Source organism: Strix aluco, chromosome 15 (assembly GCF_031877795.1).
Source record: "Strix aluco isolate bStrAlu1 chromosome 15, bStrAlu1.hap1, whole genome shotgun sequence".
Classification (NCBI taxonomy): Eukaryota; Metazoa; Chordata; class Aves; order Strigiformes; family Strigidae; genus Strix; species Strix aluco.
In genome coordinates this window covers 9,428,939-9,446,533 of record NC_133945.1, presented here as the reverse complement: position 1 = coordinate 9,446,533, position 17,595 = coordinate 9,428,939, and the positions used below count along the sequence as shown (strand labels likewise).

Below are 17,595 nucleotides of genomic sequence, written 5' to 3'. Positions count from 1 at the left end.
ATGAACAGCTTTTCTTTGTATAACGATGCTGATTATGTGCACAGCCTGGCTTTTATAGTGACTGTGCATACGCTGGCTTGTATTAAGAATTTATAAAACAACCTTATAAATTCTTTGTGATCTGAGATATATGTAAAGAAAACAAATCAATACTGCTGACTGCAGTAGCAATTTTGGTTATATCTGTAAGTTAAGACTCTAAAAGTTCAGGCAGTAACTTCCTTCTTTTTTTTTTTTTTCCTTTGTTTTCCTTTGAATTAAGTTCTGGACCAGGTGTGTCTTCCATATGTGTTTTTGTGGCCTGAAGATATTAAATTATTTGAATTTAAGAAACAGATTATGTCCAAGCAGCAGTACACTTTCCTCACCAAACTATTTAAAAGTATCTGATTATTATGTTTGTGTTTTTAACATTGGACATGTTTCAATTTTATTCTGTATAAAAAGTTAGATAAATTGATGCGTCCCTTGTTAGAAAATTTGAGTAGCTAGTAAGTTATATGATTATCTAATAAAATACATTTGGTTTTAATTCTGTCTTCACAATTATGTCTATTAAAAACTTGTAGCCTGTAGGTTCACTTTTGACTCTTAGAGCATTTAAAATTAAAATGAGGGTGTAAATTTGAAATTAGGAATGAAATGTGTTAGCTAGCATTTCTCCTTAGGTGTTTGATATCACTTCATCCTTAAACTCATTGCAATCCTAGTGATGGAGCATGTTATGCTCTGGATGACTTCCCTTGAAGGTTTCTTTTATATTTGTTGCTTTACATCTTTCTATGGAAACTTTCTAAACAGTCCGTTTCTGGTTGTCTGTACCATTCAAAACAGAGAAATGGTCTGGTCTGACTTTCTAAAGTATTTGCACAGATCCCCAGAAATCTTAAGTAGCCTCCTGGCATCTAGACAATGGGAAGATGTTCTATCTTGAAAGTTAGACTCTAGAGAAAATTAAAACAAAATTATGTCTTGTCACTGTAAAAAATTGTATTAACCTTTGATATAAATTCATTTATTGAAGAAAGTCTTATTCTGAATTTAGAAAGCACTATTTGTATCCCTTCTTGCATACCAGAAAAGAAGTAGAATGGTGAAAGCATAACACAAAAAGCAATATTCTGACTGTTAGGTCAATAGAAAAATATATTTAAAAAAATTAATCAGACATAGGAGGTGCATAAAGACTAAAATTATAAACAGAGAATTAGAAATTCCATGAATATTTATCTCTTGCCCAGGTTTGTAGTTTTCAAGTTAGTTTCAAATAACCTAAACGTGTTATATCTCTTTCACTTTTGTTATTTACTTATAATTTTGCTTACCTTACCTGCACGTTGTTACCCAGTAGGTCCACTGAGAAGTCAGCTACTCAGTAGGTCTGGGCTGCCTTGGAATTTCCAGGGTAGATGGGATTTTCACTGTAAACTTTTAAAATATTTTCTTTTCTTTGGGCAACATATTAAGAGTGTTTCCTACTGAAACATTAATAACTCAGAAAAGAAAACAAAAGTGGGACACTTCTGACCTAATACAGTTGTTTTGTCCCAGTGGCAGAAAAACTAACTACATTACTGTCTTAGTACAAATGAATACCAAAGAGAGGAGCCTTTAATTTTGGCTCTATTTAATAGACAAGCAGAGGAATAAATATTAGCCAAGTACCATACTAAATCTTCATGGGAGGAAGAAAAGCTTGTTAAGCTATAAACTATTTGGTAAAATGAACTGTAAAAATGAACTGTCAATATTTGTTTGTCAGAATCCTCAAATTTTTTTTTGTTTTTTTTTTGTAACGATATTTTGCAGCAATCATCTGCCTGGCAGAGAAGGAAATTATTCTGTAAGGAACTAGGGAAGCCTTATGTCCTATTGATTTCTATCCTATGCCTTGTATTTTCACCTGTTTTCTCTGTATTTCCTATGGTATACACATCAGGCAAGAGGGAACATGGCTAATTCAGAGTTACATACTCACTGGCCAGCAAGTATTTGTGTGCTGATTTTCAGGTTTACTATTCCCAAAGAGAGTGCTGTTTTGAGTCTCCCTTATCTTCCCAGTACAAATTGTCATAATCACTGGAGAAAATTTGCCAGTTGCTCCAAAGGAGGTCACGAGGAGCCAGCTTAGGCAGACAACACAACTGCCCACAACTCATAGACTTAGGAAGCCAGGGTCTGTGAGAAATCACAGCAGATTGATAAAAATTGTCTGTGGTAGTGGGCTCTGTTTTAATTCACTTTATTTGGTTGACTGACCTATTTGCTATAGAGTATTTGTAATTATAACGCAGTGATTATAGTCTTCATTTATCACTTAAACTAGATTTCCTCTACCTCCTTTGTTTTTATGCTGTCTGATCCTGTTCAGATACTAAGTTCTGTGGGTGTGTATAGTATATGTGAGTATGAGAAGAGATGCTTTTTTTTAGTGGAATTAAATTTTGAAGATTAAAATTCAGCAGTTTTATTTTTTTCTTATCTTTTCATAAAGACTTTCATTAATCCTACCATAATATCTCCAGAAGGTGACCGGGGGAATATGAGCTTTGATTAATGTTTGTTTAATGCAGGATTATCTATATTATTCATGTGTTTTATTCACATTAAAACTGTGCCTATCAGCTCATTTTCATGTTGAGTAATCAGATACAGTTGAATGAGGAAGGTGAGCATTAGTGGACTAAGTGACTTCTTAAGCGTAGTGAAGGGCAGAACAAATACAACGTACAGTGCACTGTGTCTTTTCCAGTATTCTTCTGAGTTACAGTGGTCACACAGTGTAATAACCATCTTTTTTTTCATTGGAAAGCTTTGATATTTCTTGCAAGTCTTCCTAATGCCTACATTTAGATTGCAGTCTTCTTGTGCCACCTCTGAACAAATTACCAGGCACCTTTGCCTTATGAATGAGGGTAGATAAAACTGAGGAAAACATTTAAGTCAATATTTCAAGAGAATATGTGGAGAACTAATTGGTATTTATCAAATATAGATCTTAAGACTGAAAGATATTTTATGCATTTCAAGTATTTTTTTTCTTCTGTATAGTACAGACATTATTGTAGTCAAAGGCCAGAGATTGTATGAGAATGCTTTTTGTAAGAAAAAATACAATAAGCTTTTGAGACAATGTGTAAAATGTTAGTGGAGAAATAAAAAATGCCACATAAAGTAGCGCTGCTCAACCTTTAAGAAGTGCACTGCAATTCTGCTTTCTGTCTTCCAGGTACACCATCCCAGCTTTGCAGAGGTCTGATGCTGGTTTTTATCAGTGCGTCGTACGGAACAGGATGGGGGCATTGCTGCAAAGAAGATCTGAAGTTCAAGTGGCATGTATGTTTGAATGGAACTTATTCTGTGATTCATTAGCTAACTAATTCTTTTTCTGGGTAAAAACACAACATACCAATAATATTTGCTAGTCTGAAAAGTTATTAGATATCATATTTAATAAGTTTTAAAATTATTGCATCACAGGAAGTTTCACACTTACCCTAGTTATCCTCTGGGAAACTGTTCAAAGTGCTGCAACGTTAAGTCTTTAGAACAACCTTTGAGCTTTTCAAAGCCATCAAAACGAGATCATTTGGAGATAGCTGTAGCATGAGAAAACTATTATACCTTTCCCTGAATGCACAGGGATCAAGAAAGGCTGTAGAGCACAAAACAAACAATCAATCAAAATAACAAGAGAAAAAGAGCCCAGAGGACAGTAGAGGATATCTGGAAGAAAACTGTGTGGTACAGATAGCTTCATGAAGATTTCAGATCATAATCCTTGCAATACAAAATAAGCAGTTGTTTCACAATGAAAACCTTGCTAACGCAACTTTAAAAGTCTGTTCTCCACATCTGTCTGAACCAAACCCTCCAATGGTTGTACCGCTTTAGTTTGGACTATGCAGAATTTTTGAGTTGACCTCTGATTTGATATCTAACTTCCATTTGGAAATGTTAAATTGATTTTCTCAGGAGTACTAGTTATATGACCTAAGAAATGACTGAATACTCTAATTTTTTTCAGTTAACTTATAGAAAATATAATCCAAATAACTTGTTTGGGAATAATCATAAAATTAGGCATTATTCTTCTTTCAAAGTAAAAACATATTTTTTTTTTTTTAAAAAAGCATATTTTTATACTGCCTGTAAGCAATCTGATACATGGGTCAAATCTCTCTTCCTCAGGGTCAATAACTGGAAACTCAGTAGTAGTAAATGTCACTTGATAAGTGGAATTTAATAAATTGAATTATTTATTTGAAACCCAGTTCCAATAAACTGATTCAAGTTGATCACTATGTCATGAAGGAAATTATGTGGAATTTTCTGTGTTTTAAAATAAAAACAGTTGCAAATGTGATAGTATGTAAGTTTTGGTATCATGTTCACCAGTTTACTGTATTACAGTAAATTGTGTTATGATATCTGTAATGTCAGTAGTATCAGTAATCTGATGTTTGATGTCTCAGTGGTATTTTTTCAGAGATGCAGGGAGCTAATGTAAAAATAAACTTCTGATAAAATGGGGTTTTTCTTCCCTGCCTTCTACCAACCCTTCTCCCCCTGCTGTATACACCTCCTAGTCACCTTGTGTTTGCTCTGACGTGTCAGACACTTGCAAGTACATTTCTGAATATTCTTCTTCTCTTTTAGTGAATTATATCAGATCACAGAAGATCTAATGAAAGCTGGTGTGACTAAGCATAACTATGAGTGGGGTGGGGGACCTCCAACAAGGTTAGAAGGGGAAGAGGGAGCAGGGGCAGGTGAGGGTGAGATGCTGCTTGTTCTGCAGCAGTGAGCCATTAGATTAGCCTAGAATGCCTCTGGAGTTGCATCTACAGGTGTGGTTTCAGGGGACAAAGTCTTTGGTAGCAGTACCAGAGAAAAATGAACCCATTTCCTCCTCCATCCCGCTCATCGTTCCCGCTCTCGTATTGCAGTGTAGCACACTATCCCTTTAGGCTCAGCAGGAAAACTTGTTTGTGCAGCTGTGGACTGGGAAACTTCTCCAAAATTTAAAATAAGCTCAATTATTTTGTAGGGTTTGTTAAAATAGTTCTTTTCCCCACCCCGTCTGATTCCCTACACAGCTGTGCAGGCAGTTGTACTGGCATAGTGGAGGGAGCAATTCCTGGGGAAGTACTTGTGGGAACAATAGTGAGAAGGAGGCACAGGAATACTTTACCTTGATACTGCTGCTAAAGAATTTTTTCTCCTGAAAAGAGAGCTTTATTCCCCTCTGAATGAGGAAAAGATTTGCAATGAAGTGTTTTGTTTCTCCAGGCTTTTTTGTGTGTGCACGTTTGGTAGTTCTTGAGAGAGGAAGAAGTGTAATTGTTTACTTTTCTTCGGTCTTAATTTTTTTTAGCATTTAATTTGTAGTTCTGCATTACAGAATAAGGCTAAAAATCTCTCTCTTAAGACTTCTCTGTCCAAATTAAGCAGTCCCTTTATTTATTTGTTTGTTTGTTTGTTTATTTTTCACTGATAAAGACATTGAGACAAAGCAAAGCAGATCTTACATGACTGGGGAGACCTTTGGTCTTGGATATATAGTGATATATATGGCTTCTATAGTGACACGTGCCAGTCAGACTTGCACCTTATTCCTGCAGATTAAAGTATTATACAAATTTTAAATATACTCTTTCTCCTCTACCCAGGGTAGCAAGTGATACCATGTGATTGTTTTCTGTATTTTAACATTTTCAGTCTAAATTAGTTGATTTAAGCTGTGTGGATATAATGAAGTACCTGATATTTTACCATATTTTACGTCTTGTTTTTTCTTGAAAACGTATCAGAAAGCAACATTCCAAGGCTTTACTAAAGTCATCTTATCCAGCCATCAAGAGTTACAGGGAACTGTATGTTAGAAGTTTAACTCAGAAGGGTTCACAGGAGATGAACTATTTTTGCCACTGGATAGAGGCTGCTTCCCAATACACTTAAGCTCAAGATCTCTAGTGAAAAATTGAAAGGCACAATTATAATGTGCACTGAGAAAGATCTGAGGTATTTTCCATGTCCTAGATCTCTGAAGTAGCAGGGAACTTGTTAAATAATTTAAAAAATGTCCTCAGCACATGCTAACATATTACTTAACTGAATAGGAACAGATATTTATGAGAAAACTGCTGAGTAAATCTTAATTACAGAATGGGCTTAAAAACTCTTGGATTGTGAAGACTAAAATAATCATATGACAGTGAAGTTAATTAGATCCACCTACGCAGTTTGAAACTTCTTTTCAAGTAGATGATCTGATTACGGTGGTAAAAAATATGGAGCAACAGAGGAAGTACAATGCTGATTATGTCTGAATAAATAACTTGAAAATCATGAAGATGATTAAAGCTTCTTTAAAATACCATGTGTTTTTAATTTCTGCTCTTGTTCTGTCTCTTCTCATCTCCTGCCATCCACAGACCTGATAGCAGTCTTCTATGTTTCAATGTTCTTTGCATCCTTCTCTGCAGCAGAGAAATTGTAAAGAACTCTGTGGTCCTTAAATAAAAAAAAAATTTAAAAAAAGGGAAGGGAATTCAGTGGCAGAATTCAGAATGATTCTGTGTGTGTGTGCTCTGTGTGTGTCACTTTCTTAGTTTAAAGCATATTAAAATGCATACAAGTTCTTTGGAGGGTGAATAAGTAGGAGCCTACAACCCTGTTAATTTTAATGGATAGGAATGTGATAGAAAAGACCATAGCATCACAGAATTGTTTAGGTTAAAAAGACATATCTCCAGGGATGGTGACTCCACCACTTCCCTGGGCAGCCTGTTCCAATGTTTGACAACCCTTTTGGTGAAGACATTTTTCCTAAATCCAATCTAAACCTCCCCTGGTGCAACTTGAGGCAGTTTCCTCTCATCCTAATACTTGTTACTTATGAGATGGACACCCACCTTGCTACAGCCTCCTTTCAGGTAGTTGCAGAGAGCGATAAGGTCTCCCCTGAGCCTCCTCTTCTCCAGGCTAAACACCCTCAGTTCCCTCAGCCATTCCTCCCAGGACTTGTGCTCCAGACCCTTCACCAGCTTCATTGCCCTTCTCAGGACACACTCCAGCACCTCAGTGTCTGTCTTGTAGTGAGGGGCCCAAAACTGAACACAGTATTTGAGGTGTGGCCTCACCAGTGCCCAGTACAGGGGGACAATCCCCTCCCTAGTCCTGCTGGTCATGCTATTTGTGATATGAGCCAGAATGCTATTGGTCTTCAACAAGAAGAACAAGAGGAAAACGTTCACTGAATTTTTACAAGGACTCCACAGATACGTGAACTTGCCTGTGAAATAAAGTCTTCAGAGAAAGAGGTTCTGCAATTGTTGTTTTCTTTCTTCCATTAAATTTTTTGTTAAAAGCTGCTCTTTAATACTACTGAGGCCTTTGTAAATGTCAAAGATTTAGATGCGCTATTTAAATCATAGAGTAGTGCCAGAAGAACTAGTAGCTAACAGCATGACTATAGCCTTGTTATTTTGGTATCCGTTTGGGTATAATGGCTTACTTGCATAGATCTGACTATACACTGGTTTGACTACAAGTGATACAACTGCTTATCTATTTGTGTAGCTATGGATAAAAGGATAAAAAGAAAATTGGTGACCAGAAATGTTATAAAATTATATACACCATTTGCATTCCTTTTGCACAAGAATTTCTTTTATATTGTTCAAGGTTTTATTTAAAAAAACCCCAAACCTCCATTAAAATGTCACTTTCAGTTAAAAACAGTTATTGCGAAAGAACACCGAGGCCGTGCAGTACTGCTGGCTGATGCACCTCTCGTGTGCGCTAGCAGCACGTGGATTTGCCTTATGCCTTGTGGTCATCCAAATCTGTATTAATCAAAACTGTCTCATGATCTGCAGTGTCATAATGACTAATTATAGCAATGCCAATGACTACTGTAAAAACAGTTATTTCTCTGTCCGCTGAAAAGAACTGGGGAGAGAGACAAGAACTTCCAGGACTCTTAGTATAATTTTTTCTTTGCAGACATGGGAAATTTCATGGACACAAACCAGAGAAAAACAGTGACTCAAGGACAAGCTGCAGTTCTAAACTTCCTACACATACTCAGCTACCCGAGACCACAGGTGACATGGTTTAGAGACGGGCACAAGATTATACCAAGCAGCAGAATGTAAGTCAATTTAAAGCTTGAAATACCCCCACCCTAAAATATGATTAATTACATTTGATAACACAACTTACATTTTAAGTACACTAATTAAGGTTTAAAGGTTCATACTAAGTTTGAGATAAATGACTATTTTAAGACTATATCTGAACTTCCTAAGCAGTTTGACAAAATAATTCATGTGGTTTTAATGGTCCTGGTGCAGCATAAGGGACTAGATATGCAGTATGTCTGCACTTCCTGCACGCTATTCATTTTCATGATACGTTTTGGAAAAGTAAATGCTTATCTCTCAATTACTTTTCCTTGAGTGGACTAACTTAATGAATACTGAGATTTTTCTTTCTTAATATATGTCTGATTACTTTTTTTTTAGGTAGAGTTATGCTTAATATTATTTTCCTCAAGATAAAATTCTAAATATTGCTTATTTTTTTCCTTATCTTTTCAGCCTACAATGATAGTTTTATTTCTTTTTGACTAATTAGCAGCTCACCCACTAATGGCACAGTACTTGCACTTTGATTAGTTATTATCTCAAGGTGTGCTCATTTATCCTTTCCTGAAACAGTTATGAAGCCATCCTGTGTTTTTACCTGCACAGTTTTATTTAGAGACTGAAGGAGTTAGAATTAAATAATGTAGATAAAATATTTTTTAATGGCCTAATTTATTCAGAAACTGTTGAAATGCCAAGAATGTTGGTGGTTATTTTTATCTGTGTATTATATTTTCATGTGTTCAGAGGGATAGATTTGCTAGCAACTGATGGTAATGGGATATTGCTAAGTTCCAGAAGCGTGGTGAGTCTTTAGAGTTTATATTAGACAGGGAAAACTCTTCTTGGATTTTAATTTTATTAATCCATGCTGTATATTTTACTGCTGCTTATGTGCATTTTTTAAACCTGAAAGCTAACATTACAGCCTCTTTGAAACTGTTAAAATTAGTATTGCAGGGCTGTGAAGAAACTATGTAATAATTTATGAATAATTTAATAGTAATTTGATGGGAAACAGCTGGAAGATGAAACAATGGGTTTCTGGGCAATCTCTTGAAGAGAGCTAAGTGACAAATCCTGAGTTATTAACCATTAAGAATCTACTTCCTCCACTCCTGCCACATTACAAATTTTCTTTTGTCAATGCTGAGAATACACAAATCAAAAATTTGCAGGTGGTGAAAAAGCCTTGTTATAGAGGTATCAGACACTTTCTTGGGAACTATTATGGGGGAACAGAACAGAGTGACCTAGGTAAACATGCAATGCCTGAAAATGAGATTTGTGTGAGTTCTTGTACAGTTTGGGAAAATTGCAAGTAGAGATATATGTGTTATATGTTCATTATTATAAAATCCTAATTTTCATATGCTGTGCTTTACTCCTACTCTGTTGGGATTGTTAGGGTAAAATCACTTGTAATTCATAGCACCGTGGTAATGCTTACAAAACTCAGTTCTATAGTAGGGGTGGAATATACTTAAAGGTTTCTACATATATTTTATTTCCCTGTTCAGAAATTTTGTCTGAAAGGAATTTGAGGATGTTTGTCTGGCCTGTGTAGGAATTTCTAATACTTTTGCAGTAGAAGTAAGCGTGAACCTCCTTGGAAGTTTGATATATGTTATATAGTAAGCCTGGTAAGTTCAGGAAGTGGCAGATTTATGGTACACATACCAATCATCAGTGCACTCTATGTGCAGTAGATCTGCTGCTCCCTCAAAATATTGGAAAACCCATATAGCATCCACTCACATATTGCTGTCTGTGAAATTCTGGAAGTAAATATGGCAGCCCTATAAAGACAGGAAACCTGTGACATGGAGAGGTTGCACATAAAACTGTGAGAAATGTAAAAATATCTTATGGGAACTCTGTTTCTTATCTGTGGAGCAAGTTGTGCACTTAACATGCTTTCTGTACACGAAGAGGTGTATCAATTTAACTGATCAGTTTAGCAGGTGATCCAGTTAGACTAAAGCATCAGTCTAGCTGGTTCACCTGCTAAACCGCTGAGTTAAATTGATACAACCACCTTGTATGGATGCTCTTTAAAGTGATTAAAAGTACCTTATATTGCTAAATCAATATAAAGCTTTTTTAATCCTCTTAAACAAGCTTACAATGATTTGGCGAAATCAATCAGCTAGTCTGTCAGCTATAATGGTTTCCAAGAGTGACATCGCTGCACTGTATGCAGACTGAGGAAATAAGCAGTGCTAAAAATGTGGACAGTAGTGGTGGTTATGGTACAATTCATTCAAGTAGTTGGTCAAGTTAACTCTTACTCACAAAAAAGCCTTAATGTACATGTACTTAACAGTGCTCCATTTTTATGCCGTAATAATGATCCTGGTGCTCATTTACACAGAGCTGCTGTCACCACTAGAATGAATTCATTTCACTGATGTGTAAACAGAGGGTGTGCTGAGTTGTCTTTACGTGAGAAATACGAAAGATCAAAAGTAAGGACTAGGTCTGAAAAAAAAATAGTTTTTAAGATGTTTCAAGGAACGTCTTTTAACTGGCTCTGCAGTGGGGTTTACCTAGCAGGTTTAAGGTAGTAAATGCTGATGTCTTTCTCCTTCACTTAGGACATATATGGAGAGGGATTCTGCCAGCTATTCAGCATTTCAAAAGTAGTGTACTTCTAGGGAGCCAAGATAACAGAACTGATGAATTGTCAAAAAATTCTGGTATCACTGTATGTATTATTTTACTCTTATTTGTTCTTTGTGTTTTCTAATAATTATTTATACATGTTAACACAGTTGCCAGTTCTAACAGATCACAGAATCATAGAATAGTTTGGGTTGGAAGGGATCTTTAAAGGTCATCCAGTCCAACCTCCCCTGCAATAAGCAGGGACGTCTTCAGCTAGACCAGGTTGCTCAAAGCCCCATCCAACCTGACCTTGACTCTTTCCAGGGATGGGGCATCTACTAGCTCTCTGGGCAACCTGTGCCAGTGCCTCACTACCCTCACAGTAAAGAATTTCTTCCTTACATCTAACCCAAATCTCCCCTCTCTCAGCTTAAAACTGTTACTCCTCATCCTATCCCTACACCCCGATGAAGAATCCCTCCCCACCTTTCCTGTAGCGCCCTTGAATCACTGAAAAACCACTATAAGGTCTCCCCAGAGCCTTCTCTTCTACAGGCTGAACACCCCCAACTCTCTCAGCCTGTCCTCATAAGAGAGGTGTTCCAGCCCCCTGGTCATTTTTGTGGCCTCCTCTGGACCCGCTCCAACAGGTCCATGTCTTTCTTGTACTGAGGACTCCAGAGCTGGATGCAGCACTCTATGTGAGGTCTCACCCGAGCAGATATTCCTGAATTCTGATCACCAGGTGTAACAAACGTGTAGATTCTTGTTTTTCTTACTGATTATTAGGCTGGAAAGTGTCAACTTAGGCTGGGGAAAAACAAACAAACAAAAAGATTCAGTGTATAGCTTAGGTTTCACCTTTTTTTAGTCAGAATGGTAATCCTACTCCATGAGTGTGTATGGCTGTGATATCTTCTGGGAGGAAGGTTTTTTTGACACATAAGGCAATGTTTTTCAAACTGCATGTTCTGTTTAATTTAACTGGTAGTGTAACTCATGGTAAAATTTCACCACAAATAGCTATGTATGTATTCTCGTTTTAGTGGTGTTGGTGCCATAATATTTTGTTGAAGTTCCCCGGATAAAAACAAGAATAGCATGACAAGTTCCTCCTAAATGAGTGGGCATGCAAAGTCAACAAATCCCTGTATACCATATGAATGTGAAGGAAATGGCCTGCATATACTCATGGGGTTGTTACAGTTTATGACTTAAGGCAACTAACAAATCTGCAGCAGAACTAGTGTGACATGATGGTGTGTATTTAAAAATTTAAGTCCTAAAATTTTCTCTCCCCGCCCCGGCTTAGTACAGTGTGCACATATATTCATTTTGGGTTTTGTGCATTATCTGTCACCAAAGCTCAGCCTGATAGTTTAAAGGAGCATTTCGAGATCATCAGAAGGAAGTTGTGTACATGCTAGGAAAGTATGAAATGGAGAATCCAAGGGAAGACCAAAAGATCAAAAGCAAGAGCAAATAAGCAAGGAGAGGAATTAGGCTTTGGGATGGTTTTTTATTATTATTTTACGTTAAAATTTTCCAAGAAGTTTTAGAAAAAGCTTCACGTTACACCTAGGCAGATTAACGTTTTCCAAACACACCAGTAGACTAATGCTGAATTACAACTGCACTGTTATCCAGGGTCTTGACTGATGAGATGATTTCACCTGTTTCCCCTCACGTCTTACAGAAAACAATAGCCTCTCTAAAGGTAACTGCATCAAAAGAAATTGCTACTCTGAGATGTCAGGTCTTCAGCTTGCCTTACCTGGGTTTACTTCATCAGACTTAAAAGCAGAACACATTTAACTTTCTTTACACGTGGCATGTACAGTACTTTGGAGAGGCACAAAGGACAGTAGCACGGTCAGGGTCTACAATTGCCTTTCAGTTGTGGTATTGAGGAACTAAATTCTTAGTAGTCTTAGAGGATTTTTTAATCATTTTCTAAGTGAAGGACTTTTTCACTGAAAAGATTCACGCTAGCCATCAATTCATTTATTGCTGGTTTCTTCTTTAAGAAGACATTATTACTGTCTTCATTAACTTTCTTACAGTGGAACTATTTTTTTCTCCTAGTAAGCTTCAGTTAGATGAATATTAACTCATGTCTTCTGTTATGTCTGACACAAACCAGGAAAGTTCATTTCTGGCATATAAAGGCACTTCTGGGGTGTCCCTTTCAGCTGGGTGGACATTTTGTCACTTAGTGAACTGTTAATGAACCAAAACACTTTACAAATGCACTTCATCCCACTAGAGGGGGAAGATGAATTGCATTGCCTTTAGGTATACGTGAGTTTAATATCTATTTTTTGCAGTAAGAACAATTCATTATGCATTTGAATGTGTGTGGTCATTACTAATTCTTATAGGGAATAAATGTGCTGACATATTGTGGAATGAAAATATGTTAGGCACAAGCAACTGTCAAATATGACTTGCTGTGGTTTTGAATACTCATAATACCTTGCAAATATGCAAAGCTGGTGCAGATATACTAGCTATTTGTTAAGGTAAAATTGTAAATTTATTAACAATAGTCTCAAAAAAAAGTAACTGTGGCTAAATAGGCTTTAAAAGATGAGAAAAATTAAAATATCTAGGAATAATACATCAGATTTTGGGCTGATATTAGCATTAGATTAGGTTTTGCCTTGATGACAGCAGCTCACTTAATGATGTATATATTTTTCACTTTAAAACAAACACCACTTAATTTTTATATGAACAGTTCTAGTGCCAGCAATGCAGTTCTCTACAAATACTAGCCTGTCATACAACTTAGGTTAGTTGCACATAATTACTTTTCACATACACCGGATAATACTTTAATTAAAATTGTGATGATTAGCATTAGTGAACAATAAATTCAGAGGCTGTCAACTCTGCAATGTATTAGCTGAGCAATACTTTAGAAAAAAAGTTTGCAGATCTCTTAAGTCTACTAACATTATGAAGTGGAGTGACACCTCTCAGCAGTAAGAGCTGTGACAAAAACCTACAAGCTGTTTTAATCTGTCCATACCTTTTACAGGCTCCACATTAATTTAGAAGTCAGTCCCTGACAAAGAAGAATATTTTGTAGAATTAAATTATTTCCTTAAACTGAAATTCATTAGTGCCCTGTTATTAATTTATTTAACCAAGCTTCTGCATTGAATAATTTCAATTTGAAGGAACAAGCAGCACTAGGAATCATCTTACATAAAATTTTACCGTTATCCCCAAGGCCTATATGCATATGAAAGACTGTAGGGAAATCTCCCATCATCTCTTCAAGTACTCAGTTTGAGTAGTCCTGGATGCTGTCAGTGGGCTGTTTTGAGTATTATTGTCTACTGTGTTCAGTAGAGGAAAACGTTAACACCTCAGGGTAAGCAAATCCCAGGATTATTTTCCAAAGCTGTTTGACTTGTCTAGATTCAACCTCACTGTTTTTCTCCGTGCTCATAATTTTTTTGCCACAGGTTCTAAACATATGTTTCAAAAATTAATTTATTCAGACCTCAACTTTTAGGGTGAATCTCATGTGTTGGTTAGATGAAGGGAGAGGAAGACCAGGTCATATCTGGGGACCATGTATGTGCTGAACTCAGGGTGTGTAGGAGTAACACAGCACATCGCAGGGTGGAAGAGGGACAACCGAAAAAAAATTGCTGCCAAAGAACGTGCCTTTTAGCAAGGCTCATCTGGAAGTGGATTCCTCCCAAGAGAGATGCTCTGACTGATGAGATGCAGGGCACATTTTGGGATTTGACCAATATCTTTCATTACAAATTTGGACCACAAACCACACAGGGTTTTTAATATATATATTTTTTCATAAGCCAGGGGAAGTTGCTGCCATTATGCTAGTACTGTAAAATCCATATTTTTTGCTAGAAAAAGAGTGGCTGCTTGGAACTAATATTGTGTTTTAATGGGCCTCAGCTGCTCACAGTATCTTTCAGCAGAATCTTCAACAGCTGTAAATTTCAATAAAACTTTAAAGATCACTGTCTAAGAGGAAAATCTGACTGTTGGATATTGTTGTTCTAGGATGATCACATTTAAAGAACAAAAACATTTTATGTGCCACTATGTTTATTAATCATAGATTTGGAATTTGTAAAACAAAGGGAATGGAAGTGTCACTAGAAGGAAACCTTTTTGCTCTAAGTATGATTTAGTTACTACAGCTTGCAGTAGAAATTGATTTATGAGTTTGTTGCTTTCTGGGGACAAATGTACTTTGAGAGAGAAAATATGGACTATGAAAAAAGGTGTTAATAATGTTACTCTAAGTGAACTATACACTGCATTTTAAAAATCTTATCCAACTTAGAGGTGGGTAAATATGAAGACTCATTGTCATTGTACTTCAGGGCCCACTTCTTGCATCTGCTCCATTTCTTAAACAGAACTAATTATGATATTAGGGACAAATCACGAATATAATCATTTAACAACTAATGTGGTTTTGTGGAAAAAATTTTCTGTCCATCTTTGAACTACTTTGTCTACAAACAGAAATATTTTAATATGCAGCCAAGATAAGACTATTTAAAAGTGTTGTACTCATTCTTAAGAGCAAATATGCAAAAGAAAACTACTGCTTTATGCTTAAAAAGTAGAAGGTCACAAATTCCTGGAAACAGTTTATCTCCTATGACCCCCCACATATCTCCATGGAAATAGATGCAAAATGCTTGTGGCTTATCAAATATAACGGAGGGTAATGTCTTATGTTTACCAATTAACTTTTATTAATCAGAACTGATTGAAGTAAAATGTATCTGTCAGTACTTCTGGCTGTATACTACAAAGCATTATTAATTTTCTTTCTGTGCAGAAATGCACAAATGTCATCCTTCCTCATGATTCTAGTGGATTTTTATATGACGTACAAAGGTGTTAAGACATACAGGTTTGTAATTTTATAATACAGATTTATGTAGAATAATTTTAAGATAATTTTGGCAGATTTACTTTCATATTGAAAACTGTTGTGTGATTCAGGAAGAAAAAAAACCCACAGAACTTTGAACTCTGGGGATGTATTGTGGCTTTTGTGGTTGATTTGCATCAAGTCTACTTTGTTAACAGTATTCGACTTGAATTTAAAGAATTTGGTACATGGAAGCAAATGTGAAGCAGACCTTACATTAATTAATGCTGCAGAGAAAGGAGGAAGCTGGCAGCCTGCCTGTGGCTTATCTCTGATCCTTAGTTGTGAGTGGAATCTTTAGCTGGTTTGTGTTTGGCCTTCATCTAACAGATTCCAAATGAATTTAAATAAATTGTAAATACCCTGTCTGAGGTTTCATGTGTCTATCTGATCTGTATGAGATGGGTGATTTTTGACTCTGGTGAAACTTTGTAAAGGCATCTTGCAATTAGAAGTGAGAAAAAACAGTTGAACTCAGCCAATATTCATATGAAATCTATTTGTGCTGCATGTTAGCACTACCTTTTATTTCTTAATATATGCCTGTGGCTATTTTTATATTACACAAATCTGTTGTTTTACACGTCAGGACGAATTCTAGACATAGACAGACAAGGCATCTGTTTATTGGGGTGACCACAGTCATCACTTGCTTGCTCAGCTTTATTGTCTTTGCTTGTCCCTCTAAACTTCTGTCACTAGAATGGAGAAAGAATAGAACAGATCTGCCTACTTTTCATCATAGCAGTGGCAAAAGGAAAGGATAAGAAAGTGAAATGGTGGAGGAAGTTTGTGCTTCTGCTTCCCTTCCACCTGGCTGGTACATGCTGTCAATACAGAAGTGAAGAAAACCATAGTTGGGTCCAGACGGGTGCATGTATGAAGTCTGTGGGTACTGGGAGAGATGGATTGTGTTGTTCAACCCTGATGGAGAAAAAAGAGAGAGGAACTTAGAAGATGGCATGGCCCAGGGAAATGGTTGCAAATCCTAGGAGAAAGAGAAGGTAGATGAGGAACAGTTGGGAAGACTGGTTTGGGAGTTGTGGTCTTGAGCTTTCACTCACATGGCAGAGGGAGTGCTGGTGTCCTGAGAACGTGGCCCATGTTCGTGTCACCGTCTTATTGTGAAGCCCCACAGGAACAAAAGCCAGCCTTCCCAAAAGGTCAGAGAAGCCCTCATGCCTGTTCCATGAGCTGCCTTACTCTTCTGTAATTTTGTCCCCCAAATTCTTACTGACACTCTTAATCTGAACTCCCACCCAGACCCCCCATATTGCCACCGATCCCTCCCAGACATATGTCCCCTCTGGACCTACCCTCTGGTCACCGGAAAACTGAACATTGCCAACATTTTGTCTTTCTTTGTAGTGGCTTATTTGTAGGATTGGAAACTAATACCTAATTGACTAATAAATTCATAGCTCAAAAAGTAGGAGAAGAAATATCTAGCAATTCCTAGTTTGTATGTTCCTGGCTGCTTGAATTTTCAAAATGGAGGTATACAGGAGACCTTATTTAGGAAAAGCCCTTGAAGCTAAGATCTGTACAACAACATTTTATGTATTTTTCTCCAAAATCTCAAAGGTTATTCACTTTTAAAACAGAGTTTTCTAGATTTTCCTCAACGATTTTTCAAGAAACTGCATTTGCTGTTGTCATTCAGCAACCAATATGATTTGCAAGAATTTTAACAACTCTGTTGCTGTCTGCCAGCTGCCATGTGTTCTTTTCCTACTCCCAGCATAATACCTCTTCACTGGAAGAAGAGTGCAATACTTTCATAATAATCACTAGTTCAAATCACTGATTATTTTAAAACATCAAATCTCATTTTTGGCAATCCATCATCTGTTTCCATGGGAACTGAAACCGGCCTCAGCAGCAACAAGAAGCAGAGTT

General features: G+C 36.6%; 1 protein-coding gene across 3 annotated transcripts in view; it reads left to right on the top strand.

Annotated features, from left to right (window-relative positions):
- Positions 1-17,595, top strand: part of SDK1 (sidekick cell adhesion molecule 1) — a 416,682-nt gene that overhangs the window by 124,706 nt on the left and 274,381 nt on the right. For all 3 annotated transcript variants that reach the window (XM_074840972.1, XM_074840973.1, XM_074840971.1), the window contains exons 3-4: positions 3,230-3,336; positions 8,011-8,158. In XM_074840972.1, coding sequence (XP_074697073.1) covers positions 3,230-3,336; positions 8,011-8,158 — 255 coding nt within the window. The remainder of the gene's footprint in view (positions 1-3,229; positions 3,337-8,010; positions 8,159-17,595) is intronic.